The sequence below is a fragment of the Amblyomma americanum genome, chromosome 8, assembly GCF_052857255.1.
Source record: "Amblyomma americanum isolate KBUSLIRL-KWMA chromosome 8, ASM5285725v1, whole genome shotgun sequence".
NCBI lineage: Eukaryota > Metazoa > Arthropoda > Arachnida > Ixodida > Ixodidae > Amblyomma > Amblyomma americanum.
The window spans coordinates 66,501,529-66,521,830 of record NC_135504.1 but is presented as its reverse complement, the minus strand read 5'-3'; the positions used below and the strand labels follow the sequence as shown (position 1 = coordinate 66,521,830).

Below are 20,302 nucleotides of genomic sequence, written 5' to 3'. Positions count from 1 at the left end.
TAATCAAGGCATCATAGTGAATATTTATAAACTAGTACATAGCTCTCTTTACCTTCTATGTGAGCCAAAGTTTGACCCTGTGCCAGAGGATTCGTCCTGGAACTTTTGCTCATGGTAACACCTCAGAAAGCACGCATGCCTATGTACGTTGGTAGTAAATGTCTAGCGGCTGCCAAACGAATATGCACACTCAGGTGTTTGCGAGTGTTTGCCGCCTTTGCATAACAGGAGTCAAGGCCGAAAACCTCTGTAGCTTAAGGTTCTGTCTTCACCATCGCCTGCTCATTATCGCCATGTCTAAACGTTTCTTATCTCACACTTTCCTTTTTCTCGTTTTTTATCTGCCTCAAGAAATTTACCGTAAAGATTTCCGTCTCGCAACTGGCCCCTCGCACGGTATCTAAAAGGCGTTACGTTGTGCCATTATTTTTTCCAGTATCCTAATGGGCTGCGTTTATTTCGAGCTCATAACTTCAGTCTTTAGCATTGCTGAACAAATTCATATCAGCATTATATTCATGCAACACGCAGTCAAATAAAGGCTGTTCCATGTACCACACTACTTCTACCTAAATATTTAACGAATAACACGCGCATCAACCACATCACCTCCTAAAAATGTCCCAACAATATCCCAACACAAAACTTGGAATCCCTTTAGAAGATGCTCATTTTTCGCAAACGCATCCGCAGAACGTTGCCACAACCAGCTATGTCCAGAAAGTTGTTTTTCCCAGCTAACGCACCAATAGGTTGCTCTGTAATTGGTCAGCTTTGGTTTGATGCAATGCGTTCTTTCTTCTTCTGTGACACGAGGTCTTCTAACGGTTGTGTGCTCTATATTTAGTCTGCAAGTGCGGCTTTTGTTTTAAAGCAATAGTGTTAAGGGTCCCGTTCAACGGAAAACTTTGCAGTATACTGAAATTAAGACAGGCACGGATATATATATGCAACATTTTATATATAATATAGAGGTGCCGCATCGGCATATAAGGGTAGTTTTTCCTAGTTTTAATAAATGAAATAAATGATGCAACAAAACCTAAAAATGGCTCGAAGTGTAGAGATTTTGTGTAAATGCTCTAAGATCTATAAAATCAAATACATAAAAGCAAAAGCACGTAAAGACCAATTTTGGAGAGCAAAAGAAAAGAAAGGATCAGAGCAAAATGCAAATAGGCGGCTTCAGACTCTAGTACACCTAGGGGTCTCAAACTCAGACAGCTATGCGTTCCGCAAGGATACAATATCGGTCTCCCAGGGATCAGAAGCCGGATATTAACAAAAAGAGGGCAGCGGTCATGTCCAGCAGTTCAGGACAAAAATTTTGAACCTTGGAAATTTGTACGATACCTTACGGGAATTTCGATGGTAATGGTTCATTCTGCTGATATGTAGCAAAATATTTCTTCTTAGTGTTTCCATCGGTCGCATCGAACAGTTGAGACGCCCATAGAAATCCAATGAGAACGCTTTTGACGACGACAGAAAAAACATTAATAGAAAAAAAATTCCAGGCTCCAGTGGGGTGATCTGCAGATATATTTATTGTTATAGTGAAATCCTACATTACACGAAAAAATTGCCAAAAAATTGATTTTGTTCAGAAGTGCTGGGTATGTTTGGAGGCAAATATTGTGGAAAAAGTGTCAATCTTACAGTTTGTTAAATAAAATATACTACGAAGTTTATTTTTCTTCTCAAGACGAAATTATATTTTTTAATCGCAGGAACTGTCCCTCAAGTCTATGCATGTTACACTCTTGAGGTGGCTTGACAAAGGTTTGCAGCGACAAGGGATACAATATTTGGCGTTATATCTTGAGCGGAGAACATTCGCATTGTGGCTCTGAGGTGGTCGTATCCGATCCTTGAGCGCAGGGCAGATTTGATCACCTATCAAAAAGAGAATATCTGCATAACTACGTACTCTCGAACATGGCAATGATCCTGGTCACTCGGTGCCGAAGAAATTGCCTTATCTCAAGAAGTGCAAAACTCCGGAACACCCACGGATTCAAAATTTGATCGCAATGTGGTGCTTGCTTGAAGTTCAATAAGCTTCATTTGTTATTCGGGCTCAACATCGCCGACTCGCAAAGTGAAATCCACAAAGAAATATTTGAAATGTTTGCATGGCCTGCAAGCTTGGACCAGATGCTGGCCGCGGTGGAGTCCGAGGTGCCGGTCGTGTCGGCGTAGCTCTTGCGCAGCGTGCATTGAGTTTGTGTCACCGACACCGCCGGCACACGCCGAGATCCACCTGTGGCGCATGGCTGTCACGCCATGCCAGAGGAGTCACGCCAGAGGAGTCCCTCGCAGTGCACGAGGTGCGGAAGGCGGGGCTACGCCTCTGCGGCCTGCCACGCTCCTTCCCCCGTACCCTCTGCAGGCACCCTCACAATGTGGCTGCCTGCGAGAGCAAGACACCACGCTGCATCAACTGCGGTGGACGCCACGTGGCCACGGACCCTACCTGCCCGCAATGACAGCACGAGCGCCACGTGGCTGCACTACCAGCCACATTCAGGCCGCCCCTTTCTAAGCTGGCAATGAGGGCCATCGTCTATGCCGAGGTGGCGCACAGTACACAGCAGGAGCGCAGGGAGCCACAGAGCAGTCTCACTTGCGTGGAATCGGTGCGCCACCCAAGCAACCAAAGCAGCCACAGCAGCAACAGGCGAGGCTCCAGGATTCACGGACCATGGCACCGCCTCCTCCTGCGGCCGCTACTACTACCCATCACGACCAGCCTGCCAAGGAGCGCGATGCCACCATCGTGCGGCCAAAGGCTGTACTCCTTGACATCAACGCACTTTTCCCGGTGGGACCGGACGGTCGCCGGCTCTGGTCAGAAGAAGCAGGCCCACTTACTGTGGCTAGCCCACAACAGCGAGAGAAGCCGTGTGTTACAGAATCCGCGGCTATTCAACATGCGCCTATCAGGGAGACGCCCGTCACACGTGTATACACTGTATACTGCGCGCGTGTGTGTTTTTAAACTATGTGCGCCCAGCCCCGCGGCCGCAATGCTTGGGCAGCAGTGACGCAGCTGACCGCGCGAGAGCCCGGACATTGCAGGCGCACGGTGAAAAACAATCTATATATGTCCGCACATTGTGCAAACATTCCCGCGCATTAGAACTCGCTTCTGTGAACTTGACTGCGAAAGTGCACGCCCGCCGGCTGTGTTATCCCTCTCGAATAGACTATCGCTGCGGGCGTGACACTAATTTCTCTACAGTTCTTTAATACATCCCTCCGTCCCCTATCCTTTCTCACTGTCGCTCTCAGCTTTTTTCCCCCATCACTGTCTTCTCCCTATACGTCTAATTACCGCTAACCGCAGCTCAGGTGCTTCAGGTTTTGATGGCAGATGCCGCGGCTGGCAACGTACTGTTGTTTTATTCCCGTTGTTTTATTATTAATGATCACTAATAACAATAAGAGAAAGTCCTTTGTGCACTCGGATTCCACAGGATCGGGAGTTTACAGGGAGACGTCGGCTCAGGCTGCTTGATTGGAAGCCACCGCAGCACTATGACCCAGTCTATAAGAGACGTCTCCGACGCGCTTTGCAGAAGTTGTGGCTTGCGTTGCCTGCAACGACGGCCGGACGTGCTTATGATAAGGAACTTTTCCTTCTTCGCTGCCACATCACGGACGCCGTGGGATCTGCCAAAGGAGCATTGACTGAAATAAAGGTTCCTTCGAAGTCTAATCTGTATACCTCATTAAAGAATCAACGAGATTATGTGGGGAGAGTTAGGAAACTGTGAACAGAGAATCAACCACGCACGTTCACAAGCTCAAATGTTTTAAAGGTGCATAGGCGCGGTATCAAAACAATACCATTTATAGCGATGACCAACACTTGGAAATTCAAAGACGCAATACATCATTCGCTATAAGGTAAGGTTCCAAGTAGTGCATCTTAAACAAGAAAACAAATTCAACTCCGAGGACGAGTGTAAGCAAACATTACACCCTGAATTACTTAAGACAACTTAGGTAGGTAGTTTTGCTCTGGAAGTTCTTTATTTTTTGATTATGGTGTATGCTCTGCGAGCGTTGTTTTTTGAAATAAATTTGCGGCCGGAAAAACTGCACGGGGACAAGCATCTCATAAAAGTTTGAACTTCAGTTTGATATTATTTGTCTATAGCTGAATCGCTGAACTTTCCTGTCACTCTGCATGTCATTGTTTTGTCTAATGTTGAATCATAGACTAGCGTGAAAGCTGAAATTTGTTAAATTATACTCAGAAGTGGACTAGACCTCAGCCGTAACCTCCGCTAAACGGTCATTACAAAATTGCCTCCACTAATGGCGTAAATAATCCTCAGTAACCGCGTACGCCTAGCCGTAGTCTTAAAACTTTTCAAGTGCACCTGACATAAGCTCCCGATCTAGCAACTAATGTTGCAAAAGAAGACACTGGAATTAATACATGGATGATCAGAAGCTAACTAGCGATTGTGAGGTTTGGATTTGGAATGGTGAAGTTAATCAGTGCATCCAAACTTCAAGGTGAGCGACGATCGATTAACCATCAATAAATTTGTTCCGCACCGATTGAAGGTGCAAAAGTGGCCGCTGTTGATTAAATACCAAACTTTAGTACAGCTATTGCCGGACAAAAGCGGCTGCAACGAGGTGTAGAGAAACAGACAACTTTTCGCCACTTCTCCGGCGCTGCCATGAACGCTGTGTCACCATTGTTCACGCATAACTACGCAAAGCTAACCTGCAGAACTACCGCTATACTTTAATAACCTGCGCCATCTGCGAAGTCACGTGACAAGAGGACGCTTCGCCTCCCCTTGCCCGGAATACCCCCCCCCCCCCCCCCCTTGAAGTGTCCGGGCGATGTCAAAAGCACTCCAGCTGTTGACGCGTCACTAGCGTTCCCTCGCGCTACAGACGAAAACGAAATGCATTACAAATTATTCTAAAGGGCATTCCGTGCTCATCTTGCAAACTGTAAAAGGCTTATAAAGTATATTGAAGTGCGTAATAAAAAAATGCACAGAAAACCTCGCTTCCATAACTTATTTGCACAGGTAATGTCCTTGGTGGAACGATGAACAAAGATAAGGAAGCACCGGCAGTTTGATCACGAAAGAAGCACTTTGTCGACCACCCGTACAAGGCACCCTGGCCAATCCCCCAGGGGAGTATGTCCACTCCAGCAGAAGACAACAGCAACAACAACGACCACTCGCAATGCCCGTGAGGTGATGCCAAGGTGGTGATACACCCAGAGCGACTCTAGATTACCCAATGAATTTGGAGGCGGACAGAGAGATTATTTTTGTGCCTTGATAGCACAGTTATTTTATCTGAGGGCGTCGCCAGTGCTCGTGGAGATCCCGAGTATCGCCAGACTCGGGCCATCCCGCGTAACGGCCGACTACACCATAAGGTTTTCGCGCACACTATCCCAGCGATGGCACAAAGCGAAAGTGTCTCCTAATTAACTAATTGCAGATACTGAAGCTCTCTGCAGCTGCCGTCAGCGGGCATGTTTATATGGGAACAGTGAAGGTGGTAGTATTCCGACGTTCCTCTACTCGGTTCACTTGCCCTTGCACATGGGCTGTCTGACATTATCCTCCCGAAGATTTTTTTTCTCAATTCTATCTACGCAGTCACACACGCAAGATGGCGGCTACCAACGCACAACTTTTCCTACGTGTAACGTAGCAGTTGCATAAGTAGTTTCTTCCGCTTTGATGGCCAAAAGTGAGAGGAAAACTGTTATAAGCGTCTTGACGTAGCTGACGGAACATCATACGCCACAGGAAACATGCGCGTTGACTGCCGGAATTCAAATCATTTAGAATTGATTTCAACTCATAATGCGTTTGCTTAGGACAATTGCAACAATTCTTGCAAAAATTTTTGAAAATTATAAGATAATCTCACGAAACTATTGAAGGCAATGGTCTGCTCTTCTGATATTTAGCAAAATCTTTCTTTTAATGTATTTTCATTATTCTTATAGAACAGCTAAGGCTACCGTATAAAACCAATGGGGAACGCTTTTTACAGTAGCAAAAACCTCAAAAGAAAAAAACATTCAATGCTGCCGTCGGGCTATCTGCGGATATATTGATTGTTATATTGATATCTTACATTATGGGAATAAATGGCGTTCATAAAAAGTTTCCCGCTCAAAAATGCTTTTGTCCAGAATTATTGGCTATGTTTCTTTGATACTGTGTTCGCCTTGCCGTATAACCGACACGTGGAAACGGCTTTCGCGAACTCTTCATTTTCACTTTTTAAGAATTCTAAAAGCTCGTAGTGAAACTTCGACCACATAATGCTGTTTTTAAACGTGTGTCCATTTGCAAGGCTTTTACAGGGATCTCCAGGAAACTAAATCTTTTCTTTCAGAGGCCGGTGTGGGCTGTCGCGTCTGCAGCGCACGCATATATCAGGCGAAAAGTTGTTTCCGTGCGTCAACTGCATTTCACAGCTTTGAAGAATGAAAGCCGTCGTCGAAGACAGCTTTTAATATAAGCCTCTAGTGGCGTACAAACACTGCGTGACAGAAATAGACATGTTTTATGTGTTACGTATGTTAACAAAAGCCAAAAAAGGCTGTCATTGTGTTTTATTTATCGCTTAGCCATAAATCTAAAAGCCCTGTAGGCCTTCTTCAGCACGGTTTTCTCGCTATTTGGAGATATTTATGATGGCATGTTAGTGTCACGTGCTGGTGCCACTATATGCATAACTATAGGAAATATTACAAAGTTTCGCATCAGTTGCAACTTTCAACTGCCACTTGGACTCGCTGTACTCTTTCCCTGCAGTTAGATCGATTGCAGTAATTTGATTTCACATTCATTTCGCCATGTACGTAAAATCCTTATTTCGTATACCGGTGGCCGCTTAGAGCAGAAAACAGGAAGGTCGGGCCTCGTGTATCTGCTAGTTTGAAAACCTTTTTTCACCTTGTTTTCTTTCTGGCAATTTCGCTCTGTAAACATTTTCTCAGGTGCTTCAAATTCGTTACGGATGAAATTTCTATTTCTTCTTTTCAGGGCACCTCGACAGAACTGCACATTCACAACATATTAAAAATTTGCGACCCCAGAGACGTTTTCTTCAGCGTGTTGGGAGATCTACCGGTGGTTGATTTAATCATGTTCATGCAAAAAAAGTATAAAGATAAGCAATGCGACGTGCGCCGACGTGGTTGTCGTTTAAATCGCCTACGGGAATCTGACAAAGATTGAAGCTTAAAGAAATCGTAAGGTGCATTTGGCTTGAGGCTTGAAATGCTGTCGAAGCAGTTTAAACAGACCTTTGTTTCGTGCAAGACGCGGGTGACCACTCGCGGCTATCAACCGGTGTTCTGTGGACGTATCTGCGCATACGTGTTCGCCGATGTTTTCTACCCGTTATGCTTCCAATCATAAGCCTCTCTCCTCCTCTATCGCCTCTTAGGAGTAGCCTAGAGCGTCATAGATCAGGGTGACCCCTGTACGTGTCTTGGCGAATAACACTCGCTTTCCCTGAAGTTGGAGAAATATTTCAAAATGAAGGCCACAAATTTGTCGCGAGGATACGCTGAAATTATGAAAAAAATATTAAATACCTTGCCAAAGCACTCACGATGCTCCAGCGCTTTTGTCTCGGTCGACACTTTCGATTACTCCACCTGGGGGCTTTCTAGACAAGCTGGCTCTTTCAGTCGTGGTTCTGAAACGGTTCTGAATTTTCGTCACTCTCCGTAATCACGAACTAAAGATCTATCGTGGGTCTGTTTCTCGATATTGGTGGGCGTGGGGGGGGGGGGGGGGAATGGAGAAAGGCCCCGATATCATGACTGCACGATTGCGAATCATCAACAACTCATATATGAAGGAAAAAAGAAGAAATAAGGGCAGCGATGTGACGCATATGTTTTAAGAAGTAGATGCCAACATTTCTTCAATTCTGCAACGTCAAGTGTGCTCAGGCCTGCGGGAAAAAAAAAACAAAAAGTACAGTTTTATTTCCTTCAATATAGAGATCAGGAGAGAAAGACCAGCTGGAGAAAAAGTGGCGTCTCCTCCACTGCCCGAAAGTTGAGTGAACGAAAGTTGCACGAAAGTTGAGTGAACCTCGAACATCTCCTAAGATGAAGAGCCTCTCTTTGCCTGCTGGGACTTGTAGTCTGCGCCGTCAACACGGGTGAGCAATGTACTTTCAATCACCTGTGGTAGAATTCATTGAAAAGTCCACGTATTCTTGATAATAATCCTGACGAAAAACTGAAGCAGTGCTGCGCACGTGACAACACAGCAGCGAAAGCTGCTGTGTTTCATGTGCCACGTGTTGTAACATGCGCTGACTACCCTTACGCTGTAGCGTAACTCCTTGATTTTACTGAAAAGCCACGGGATAGAAACTCGGTCAAGGCGTCCGTATCTGGAAGGAGCTGACACAGAAAAACGTCTGTGTACTGTGTGATCTCAGGGCGCATTTAATCACCTGAGGTACTTTAAATTAGCCTGGAGCCCTTCATTACACCCATGTGTCGCTTCGGTGCGTTAAAACTCGCAAAATTTACTCTTCATCATCAGCCTAACTACGCCCACTGAAAGGCAAATTCTTCTGTCCTTTGCCAGCTGCGGCCACCCTATCCCTGCAAACTTCCTAATCTTATCCGGCCACCTAACTCTCTGCAGACCCCTGCTACGCTTGCCTTCTCTCAGAATCCACTCCGTTACCCTTAAGGACCACCAGTAACGGACCATTACATCTTCTGCCCAATTCCATTTCTTCCTATTGATTTCTACTAGAATGTCACTAACCTGCGTTTCTTCCCTCGCCCACCCTGTCCGCTCCCTTAATTTTCCACCTATCATTTTTCTTTCCATTGCTCCCTCTGTTGTCCTTAACTTAAGCTGAACCCTTTTCGTTTGCCTTCACGTTTCTGCACGAAAATGTAATATTATATGCAAAAGCGCGGTGCCCTCTCCCTGGCGTTCCAAACCTTGCCGTTCTGCATGGGTGCCCGACTTCACGTGGCAATCCTGGTGTCGAGGCTGACCCAATAGTGCTTCGTGAGGTGGCGTCTCCGTGCAGGGCGGTATGTTTCGGAACCACGGGGGGGGGGGGGGGGGGCATCATATTTTTGAGCACAATTGCACATATCTTATTTTACTAACGCCTTCTTTTGAACATTTTTAGAACTGAAAAAAGCAGAATTTAATTTTTATTGACTTTTTCGTATCGGCTAAAATCAGTGCTGACAATTTGTTGCACTCCACTGCTGAGCATGTTTTGCAATCGCCCGATTGCCAACTTTATTTTTCGCGTTCAGCACTGCCCCTACAGGCCCGCCTGTAATGAAGTTTTCCCTGTTTACCGCAGCGCTGTTACACACAGCCTATATTGATCGGAAGATACAGCGTTGAGGAGCGCACAAAAGGCGACGCTAGTTGATTTGCTTGGGGAACATCTTTATTGACACAGAGAAGACGCAGGCTGGTGAAGATGGCAAATTGCCAACCTCTGCGCCGCCGAAAGTGCCAGCCACCTCGCGAGCACAGCGGTCAAGGGCCACTTGGCCCAGATCAGCGACCATCCGAGGAGGAAGGCCTACCTTGTCCCTTTAGTGGGGGTGGGATGGGGAGGTAAGTAGGGACTGGATTGGCATGCCCACACCATGTCAGATAGAGAGCCACGGCTCTCTTCATAGTAAGGAAACACGAGCTTTACGTACAGCTTGTAGAAGTAGCTTGGGCCGGACACTATAAGGTGTTGGTCTTTATTTAGATTTTTATTTTGTGCCCGTAGTAAATACATCATGTGCAAAGGTGACAACAAACGCTCAAACGATCAATGCGGAAACTTATAAGCAGCAAAGTAGCAACGCCAGCAAAAAGAGGCACATCATAGAAAGCGTAGGTAGAGAGAAGAGTTGAAGGATAACATCATGTCTTCTCATCGATGTTGCCTTCGTCGGTGCGGCGTGGAGGCGAAGCAGGAGATATGCTCGTAGGCACGGCCAGCCTCTGTAGAGATCGAGCTCAGAGGCGCGAGTCCCACGTCCCTCGTGAGGAGCCGTCCAGAGCACGACTGACCCCTCCTCTTTTGGAGTCATGTGCCTCCTCACCGACAATCTTCTACCTGCGCGGTTACAGCAGAGGCAGCTCTTTCATCATACCAATTCCGAAACCCCCCATGACACAGTTGTATCTTTCCGGCGTGTGATTAGTTCACGTCCAACAATTTCGCACAAAAATTTCGGAAATTGGAAAATTTTAAGATAATCTTCAATATATATTGAAGGGAATGGTATATTCTTCCGATTTATGGCAAAATTTGTCTTTTAAAATGTTTCCATCAGTCACATCGAACAGTTTAGACTCCCATAGAAAACTAATGGGGAATGCTTTTGACGATAGCAAAAATGTTAATAGAAAAAAATCCAAGACTGCCGTCGGGTGATCTACGGATATGTTTATTGCTACAGTGAAATCTAACATTATAAGAAGAAAGTGCGTTCGTAAAAGGCATCCCGTTCAAAAAATCTTTTGTCTAAAATCGTAGGGTATGTAAAAATTTTGGTGTGAGCGCATTATCACGCCCCTTGCGTTATATGGACACCGCACGGCTACGCGAAAACGCAATGTAGTGCCACCATAGCTGACTACCTCCTTGAAAGGCGGCGCCATGATGGGCTGGCTTCCAGAAACAAGCCAACACATTTACAACCAAGCTTTCATTCGGAGCTTTGTTCAAATAGTGTAAGGTGTATGGCATCGCAGACATTTTCATGGTCACCTGCCGTCGTCCATAATCCACTCAGTGTAGTAACAACTGTTTTGCTTTGTGAGCGGTGAGAGTGCTGGCGTCGGTCAGTCACCATGAGACCACACACAGTCGTTCCCACGCGAAGACTGAGTGTGGCCTTCGGGCACTAGCCAGTTAGCCAACTTTGAAAGCAAGTTTTCACGTAACCAAAATGTTAACCTTTCTAGGAGTTCTAAGAGCGTTCACTCTGCGAATAAAACGTTTGAACATTCGATAGCTAAGCCAACTTTAATGAAAAACTGCATTAGACGATATGCCTGCACAACAATAAAACAGCAGTCAGGACGGTTACCCCGGTTAAGTGCGAGATTGATCAACAGTTGTTTGCGACGATGAAAATATAATGCGTTAATCATTGTTACTTGTCTCCTCTCTAGAATGCCTGTAACGAATTGCGTTGGGACTTTACAGCTTAGCGCATTGCAGTGACATCATGCTGGAAGTTAGTGCAACTCGGGACGATAGACTAAGCGTAGAAACAAGGAACTGTAGTCTTATGGATATTATCCCAGAGTGCGCAATAGAACGAGGAGACAGTGTAGCTAGGCACGACCCTGACAAACTCTCTATGGTGACCAAAGTTACAAAAAAAATTAGCTGTGGTTTAAACTTTGGATAGCCCTGATTAGAAGCGAAAGCTTCCTTTGCATGGCTACGTTCACAAACGCCACAAACACTGCCGAACGGATTGTCTGCAAAGCGTCGATGAAATGTCCGATGGGGCAGTTGCCACCTGCTACGGTGGGCAGATTGTGAGGAGGTCAGTAGGTCACATTACCTTCCACATGACACCACGTGACACCTGTCACGTGACTGCATTGACGCTGTCCTTCCTTCAGCACCCAGGGGTCCTCTTTGCGTGTCCCTTCGCAGACACGATAAATCTCCACTTTACTTTAAGAGATCGTATGGATTGTCCATACCACTCCTGGCGCAGTGGTGCAGGAGTTGAGAGATGCGCCCCCGCCCCGTCTCGTGGCTGTTTTGAAATGCAGCCACCGGCAGAGGTTCTGAGATCCAGGTTCCTATCTACGAGCAACCTCTCGTGAGCATTGATTAACTTAAATGCCACCTGTCACGGTGGGCAGCTTGTTCTATGTCCGGTGGGCAGGTTTTTATCACGTCATAAGATGACGTGACCTAGTTGGCAGAAGAAACACCTGTTTGCTTGCAGACAACGCCGTCAGAGACGACGACGAAGGATATTTCAAAAAACGGGACCCTCAGCGCTGTCAAGCTAGCAAATAAGCGCAACCTCAGAGAAGTAAGGAGCTGAAGCATAGAGAAGATCGAGCATGCTGCAAAACAATGCAGGTAGTAAAAAGCAATAAATACAAAATTAGGCATGTGCACAAATTGAAAGTACGCACTAAGCGCAATATGAAAACTAGGCTAAGGTAACCGAGGAATGCCTATGCATATCCATGTCCAACGTTCTTGGACAAAAATTTTGAATATCGAGACATTACTAGATATTGTTATGAAAACATTGAACATTATTGAAATATTCCTCCGATGCCTACCAAATATTTCTTTTGTAGTGTTTCCATCGCTCACATCGAGCAGTTAAGATTGCCATAGAAAACCAATGCGGAACGCTTTTGACTAACAGCAAAAACTTTAGTACAAACAAATTCAGGCTTGCCGACAGGGGTTCCGCTGATATATTGATTTTGATAGCGAAATATAGCCACGTATGAAAAAAAGTACGTTCATGAACTGGTTCTCACTCAAAAATACTTTTCTTCAGAATTGCCCGGTATGCCTACAGTAGCCGGAGTAACCATGATGCCCCTGACAGTGCCAGTATGGCCGCAGAGGTGCATATGCCGCTTGTACCTGTAAAGGGGGCACAGAACACCTTCTCAGGCAATACAAATGCTAAAGCGGCAGATGAGCATCAAGTGACTATATATTTGTCTCTTGTAGGAAAGTGCGAGAATTAAGCTAGAAAGCTTATCAGCCTGTATACGCAATACCTTACTATTCTAATTCTCATGGACATGGAAAAAATACCCTCCACAGGAAAAGCGGCAAAAGCTTGATCAGCAAGCATGCCAGGACGAGAAAAACAGTCTGTCCATTGGTAATAGGCGCGTGCTTACAAGTATTATATGGATGACTTAAGAGGAAAGAGTTGCGGATAAAAAGTAAAGGACAAAAGGTTTAAGGGGGCGCCGTAACCATAGAGTTTCTTACTGTTACCTAGAGGAAAAGCTGGCGCCCCATCTACCGGACTCTGCATGGAGCTTCCTTAAGACCACTTCAGCCACCATGGGCGCTCTAAGCATCATGGAACGGAGAGCTACCGACTGCAGAAGAACAACTTTTGGCCAAAAAATAATGCATAAATAAACGTTGTTCGATTGTCAAGAATGCTCTAACATTCAGTATCCTGTGTATAAATTGCAACAAATGAGCAGAAAGGCACGTAAATGCAAAGTTTGTCGAAAATAACAGATGGCTTGCTTTCCTATTCGCAAAGTATTGCACACCACAGAAACTAATATTTCGCACTTAACAGGCGCACTTTAAAAAATGACTATGTTTTCATAAAAATGTTGTTGCTTAAATACATGTAAGAGGCTTTTATGGCATTTCGGAAAACAGAAACCTTTTTATTGGCGTCGTGTGGTGTTGCGTTTTCGCTACTATGGCTTCTGCGCACTACGTTCACGCCAAAATCGTCTGAGCCATAGTCTGAGCATGGACGGAATAGGGACACCTCACTAACGCCACTCTGTGTTCTCGAAAAATTCCGACTGTCCCGCACCAGGTAGCTAACCGGCCCATGATGCTTTGGGCGTCCATGGTGGCTGACGTGCAGCGCCGCCAGCTTTCCCTCTAGGCAATAGTATGACACTGCATTGCCGTAATGGAAAGCTCCTGAATAATTCCGGCCACTTGTGGTTCCGTACCCTGCGCTCACATCGCACATCACATGGTCGCCTTTTTGCGTTTAGCCCCAACCGAAAAGCGACCGCCAAACCTAGAATAGAGCCTGTGCCCTTCGGCTCAATAACCGAGAGAACTTGCCACTGAGCCAACGCGGCGGATCCTGCAAACGCTAAGCATTGAGACACGACTAAACCCATGAAACCTGCTATTACTGCGCGCGTTGCTCCACGATTTGAGAGTTGGCTAATATCTACTGGAGAGAGCTGCACACAGCTACCTGGTTGATTTCCACCCACAGAACTGCAGTTTAGAAACACCTTTCACTAATTCCCTCACATCGGTAATTTAGTGTGCTCTATAGATAGCGGCTATTTAGGAAGTTAGGAAGCCGTGGAGTAATGTATCAATGACGCTTACCTGACGAACTCATTTTCGTGAAGTAGGCAGTGACGCGTCAGTCTACTTCTTCTTTTTCTTCTCCTTAGTAAGCATGGCACATACCCACGCAGGGGGACTGGCCAAGGTTCAGTAGATAATCCCAATGAGGTATTTGCGCGGAAAAAAAGTAGTCGTGGGAAGACTAAATTAATATAAAAATTGGAACAGTCAAATGAATTTAAAAAATTTGAATTACCAGGAATAGAATCGAGCATTTTTGGACATGCGGCAAAATTTTGTATACAGCTAACAAGGTAATCAATCAGTTGGACTTATGTTCTCACGAAAGTAGCCGCAGACACTGCTTAACGGGAATCCGTTTGAGCTCGCACCGAACGAAAGAATAACTGGAAGGGACCGTGGGAGTCCTAACCTCGAAAGAGGGACCTCCAAATACTGTTTCCTCTGAACTGCGAACCGCCGGCAAGAGAGGAGAAAAATTATCTATTGTTTCAACTTGCCCACATGATACACAAAGGTTTGTCGCAGCGAGCCCACATCTCCATAAGTACAAATTTAAGTGAAGGATTCTGCATCGCAGAAGCGTCATTTACACCTCACAAAGCCTTGATTTACACCACCGGATATATTCCATGGGAACTCAGACTACGGCAAACCCTCTTCTTCGTCTGTGTTGCTAATACCGCCAATGTGCGCGTTGACCACGTCACCATAAGCTTATCTGGCTAGTAATAAAAGAAGCATTTCTTAACGTACGGGTTGAAAGAAATACGGCCCTGGACTATACGATTCTGATTTGTTTCACAGACTAGCAGAGAGTGAGAATATTCTCGTTTGCCAGGTACTACGGTAGCGGATAATCTGACAAACCCACCAACCGAAGGTAAATCTCCGTCTGTAGACGTCACTCCAAGAATAAAATTAAAAAAACATGCTTATCTATCCGAAACTAAAGAAGAGAGCCAGTTTTAGGTCTGCGTCTGTCTCGATTTTACTAGCGCTGACTGTAAGCACGGGGTCTGTAGCCATGCCAGCTGCCAACAGCATCGCATTCACAAAGCGCGTGATAGATGAGAAAGACGATCATCACGAGGAGACACGGGGTCTTTCCTGGTGTCAGAAGAAGACAGCTTTCGAGCGAACCTGGTGTCACTGTCCTGTCCTCCCACCCTTGCTGTCAGGGAACCGCTGTCACCCAGCGTCTCGCGTATGGACGAGAGCACCGAAGAAAGCCAGGTGAGTTGGTTCCCTTCCGTTGTTTACCACAGCGATTGTGGCACAAAAGACCTCCTTCCGGGTTAGCCGTAGTCTCATCGCCGTCCGAGCCTTTCTTTTATCTGCTTCGGCTATTTATCTCCTTGCTAGGAGCAAAGTAATTCCCACAGTCATCACTATCTTGTAAGAAGAAATTACCACCCTCATCTGCTACACACTGTCCAGGTCGGCCAGAGGCATAAAGACCATGCTAGAGTGGAAGTTGGGACTTTCTGTAGATTCTAAGAGCCACAGTACTGGCAGTCTATTTTTTTCTCCTAGAATCTTGCACACTCATCTGCATTTTAGCGTGAGCCAGAGGGGCCTCGATTTTTGCCGCCCGGAGCTCTTTTCAGAAAGGGGCCAATGTCGTAACCATGAGCTCTGTTTTCCTCACTACGAGCTGTTTTGTTAGAGGTCGTTAGGTTCTTGCTGGGTAGTCGAATAATAAGCCCTCCTAAGCATAAGTCAGCCAGAGTATAACCTTTAAGCTCTGAACGTATAATAATTTTTCATTAATATCTTCCAACTGTAGTTCTACCCTGTCCCCAATTCAAATAACCGAGTAGTGGCCTGGCTGCCAATCAGTACCAATCGTAAATGAAAAGTAGTTTCATCTGTAGGTAACGTTATGCGCGTGATGATTAGAGCCGGTGTTTTATTCAATTGGCCTTGTCATTTCATTCCGTATACCGCCCACCTCTTTACTTCTTACTTGTATATAATTCGCTATTAGAACTGTTCACACACTTATCACCTGCTCTTGTAGCCCTATATCTCCGTTAGAGAACCATAGCATAAAACTGAGGTCTCCCAGTGAATCAAGAGCTGTTCAACTAAGTAGACGATTGTCCCTCACCTTTTTGCTACTCCCAAGAAAGTTGTTTTTTAAAAGGGAGGAAGACATTCTTCAGCCTTTCTATACCGAAAAAGAGTTCCAGCAATGAGTTGTGCAAATAACCCATTCCGCCAAGAGCCCCAGTATGCCATTAATCCTCCCACATGCGACGAGAGCAAAGCACATGATATTTTCTCGCCTGTTTCAGCACAGCATACATATTTAGGTAAACCAAACCTGTAAGTTCGCTTCTCTGCAGTGTTCTCAAGAAAATATTTCCTCTTCCGCGTCTCTCATACAGAGCTCGCCGGACGATGTGGCAACGCAGAGCCCCTGCACCTACCAGAGCCGCATTCACAAGCTGGTCACGCTGTTCATGATGACCGCGGGTGGCACCAACGCCGCCATGTTTCCCATGATGTTCATCTTCTATGGCGGAAGTATGCACCACCGTTACCACACAATCCGCTGAATTCAAACTGTAGGCTTCAGGTCCTAGCAGAGCAAGGCGCAGGGAAACAAATGCAGCGTTAGCGTTATGTCGTTGGACGTTCCCTAGATTCGCTGAAAAGCTTTCGTATGACAACGGAATAAAACTTCAGAGTGACTATGTTAACAGCGCGAGACTACTGCTACAGTGGTGTGGAGTTGATTAGCGGACCATAAATAGGAGGAGGAAGAACTTTAAACAACCGCAGCTGGTCGTTATCCTGCTTGGGCCCTGTCCTTATAGACGAGTAGTCCGTTAGCTGTAGCTGTCCTGCGCACCCGTTTAATCAGCCGTTGCTGGTCTCGTCGGTCTGTGCTGGACTGAGCAGGGTCCTGAATACTACTCAATGACCCAGAAATGGCGCTCATACCTGGCCGGTGAGCCAGCAGCAATCTGGAATGGCCTGGAAGACCTGCTTTCGAGCTGGATTCCCCCGTCGCCTGCACTACCACCTCGTTTTGAATCAAGATTAACTAGTGAAACGTCTAATTCATTGTGACTGCAAGTAGGGTGAGGAAAAGAGCAAAATAAAAGGCGAGTTAAGGAAAGCGGGGATGATATGTGTGATATGAAGAGACGGTGGCTCAAACAGCAAACGTGAGTTGATGACATTCTAGTCCAAATCAAGGAGACGAAATAGGTATGAGCAGGGTATGTATTGCGAAGGCAAGGTAACCTATAGTCATTACGAATAACGGACTAGACTCCAGGAGAAGGGAAGCGTAGCAGCTGCCGGCAGAAAGTCAAGTTTGATGGAGACAAAGAAGTTTGGCATGATAAGGTTACCGCAGGTATCTCAAGACAGTGTTCATTGGAGCGAAATGAAGAAGGACCTTTTTCCTGCTGTGGGCATAGGGAGGCTCCGAAGGGTGATTGTTCGGGCTAGTGGGTAATTCACAAGAAATGCCATAGCGCAAGAAGCAGCGCTTGTGTTCTGTCTCGACTCTGTCGCTCTATGCAACCTTGTGTAGTTAGGCTGATGATGAAGGGAAACTATACTCTTACCGCCAAATTGCCTTGTTTTCGAACTGCCTTCAAGTGACTATCTGTAAGCCAACACCCTGTACCGGCGACCATGACGCATGCGCAGTGCCGTTCCTGGTGGCGTACCTGACTCTGCTGGCCACCGTGGCGATGCCCATGATGCAGCTGGAGAGCAACCTGGCCCAGTTTGCCGGGGACGGGAACTGCGGCATCTTCACCACGGTCCCGCTTTTCTTCGGTGGGCTTCACAACATAATTCCTCCATGCGTTTATTAGCTATTTTTTTCCTTTGCAACCTTTACCATGATATCTACCACAGCGCCTAATGGAATGCCAACGGCGCTCTTGACACTGTCTCGCGATAGCCAAGCGCGTTCCGCTGTGCATGTGGAACTGTGGTGCGACGCAAGAGTACGCGCAAAGAGACGAGGAATACGTATATAGGCGTGTTGTTTCAACGCGGTAATTCTGCATTGCTCCACGAGCTCCAGCTCTGTGTATTCCTAGCTGTGTAAGCTGGCAAACTGCTAACAAACTACCCACAGACGCCTCACCACGGAAACCGCTTTAGGCGTGTCATATGATTGCATCATCTGTATTTCGGCATCACGGCATATAAATATTGGTAGCACTAACCCTGTCGGGCTACCCGCCTTATCAAGGAGAAGTGCTTATTCAAACTGGCCTTAACGAAGCTAATGCTACGTACCTATTGTATATCAACCATTCCGGAAATACTGCGAAATCTACAAAACGATGCGAGTACTGCAATGCACTAAATGTGTCCATGTTAAAAGCTGCGACCATCTTAATATTTATATCGTGGCATTGATAAGGCTATACTTTTTTCAAAAATATGCCATATTGCTGGGCCCTAAATGTATGAACGTCATTAACGGAGCACTCTCTATTGTGCAGTTAAATTGATACTGAGGGAAACTACATGCAACTGCTGTCCTCAGAAAAAAAATTATTCACTGCCTATTTCCGCATACTCCGATATTTGTCCGCCAAGAAAATACGCATTTGCTGTGAAAAAAAAAAAAGATTTTAAAAGGTTCCCGCATAGGAAATGAAACTCAAGATGTCTTTACCAAAAAGGACGGGTTTTCAGCGCTTATAGTTTAATATTTAATGGCAGCGTAGGGTAGCCACTGCAGTGCGCGCGCCCAAAAATAGATAACAATGCAGTCATTCCAGTTGTCAATAGGGCCGATAAATGGCGCCGCCTGTACTGCGGGATTTGGTTATTTTTTACCTCACGAAACCTTCGTTTTTTATTAGTGGTCTCTGTAATTAGAACACGTATAGTGTATCAGTTCAGGCCATCCTTAATCTTTCTTCAGTGCCCCTTAATGGAAGAATGTTTGAAAAGCACGTGAGTATTGCAACACACGGTGTATACGTTACTGATAGTCTCGGTCTTAATATTTCCCGCTGTGGCATAGCAATGACTTCTTGACCTCGCCCTGATTTGGGTCCGGCCCTCCGCGGTATCGACACAGGCACGGGCTACGCGCTGACGCTGTACGTGCTGCTGCGGGTGGTCGCGGACACGCTGCCCCTGTCCGACGTGCTGGTCCAGATGGCCGGCATGACAGACACCTTCGCGTGGGGGGGAGGGCAGTGCCCCGGGGGGTGGTCGGCCAACAACCGCACCTGCTACACCATCAGGAAGGGATCGGTAAGACATGCTGGCCAGTTCATTTTTTTCATTTGTTGCATTTTTCGAAACGTAGTGCGATAAAAAAAGGACATAGAGGAAGGACGCAGAAGTCTGCGTTTGTATTACCGTCAAAGACGTCGAAGTAATTTTCTGATTTCTCGCAACGGTCGTCCGAACGTTTCTTCAGCTTTTATTCACAATCTTTACGGCTGCATCTATTCAGTGGTTTTTCTTTATCCATCATCCGCCATTGTTCTCCTCGGGGATATTAACTCGCCTAACATCGGCTGCTCTGGTCCTTATCCCTGTCCCAAATCAACATCTTCGTAGTGTCAAGAGTTCTCAAATTTACGTCCAGCTTTTCACCTAACGTGAGTTGTAACGCACCCCACGCGATATAATGCGCGGTCAGGTAACGCAGAGCATTGAATCCTTTGTACGCACCTGAAATTATTATCCCCTATCAGTTACGTACCAAGGTTGAATAATCACACACTTCTGCATTTCGACCTCGCCATATCTCCCCGATGTGGCATCGAAATAGCGAAACTAATTCGTGATTACAGAAATTGAAATGGTGACACCATAAACTCTAAGCTAGCTATTTATTGAGACTCATACCTTGCACACAGCCGCCGCAGCGGCTGAGTGGTTATGGCGCTCGGCTGCTGACCCGAAAGATACGGGTTCAATCCCGGCCGTGGTTCAATACCTTGCATAATTCGGCCACCAAAGTGCCCAAGAAAACTGAGACCCTATGTTTGCAAGAAAGAAGCTGAACTCATAAATGCACGTGTGACATTGAAACACATCTGATCTAACACAAATGCACCCTGATACTGTAATACATTGAGACGCTTGTGCAATAAAAAAAAACTTTGCCGTTCACTGAAGCGTCTGAACAGTGTTGATCGGCGGGAAACATATTCAATGGCTGAGGTGTATTACCTCA

The 20,302-nt window shown here is 46.0% G+C and overlaps 1 protein-coding gene across 1 annotated transcript in view; it reads left to right on the top strand.

Annotated features, from left to right (window-relative positions):
* The first annotated feature begins 14,916 nt into the window (after nt 1–14,916).
* Nucleotides 14,917–20,302, top strand: part of LOC144101835 (uncharacterized) — a 32,175-nt gene continuing 26,789 nt past the window's right edge. The window contains exons 1-4 of the mRNA XM_077635054.1: nt 14,917–15,354; nt 16,512–16,650; nt 17,791–17,922; nt 19,190–19,368. Coding sequence (XP_077491180.1) covers nt 15,328–15,354; nt 16,512–16,650; nt 17,791–17,922; nt 19,190–19,368 — 477 coding nt within the window. The 5' untranslated portion in view covers nt 14,917–15,327. The remainder of the gene's footprint in view (nt 15,355–16,511; nt 16,651–17,790; nt 17,923–19,189; nt 19,369–20,302) is intronic.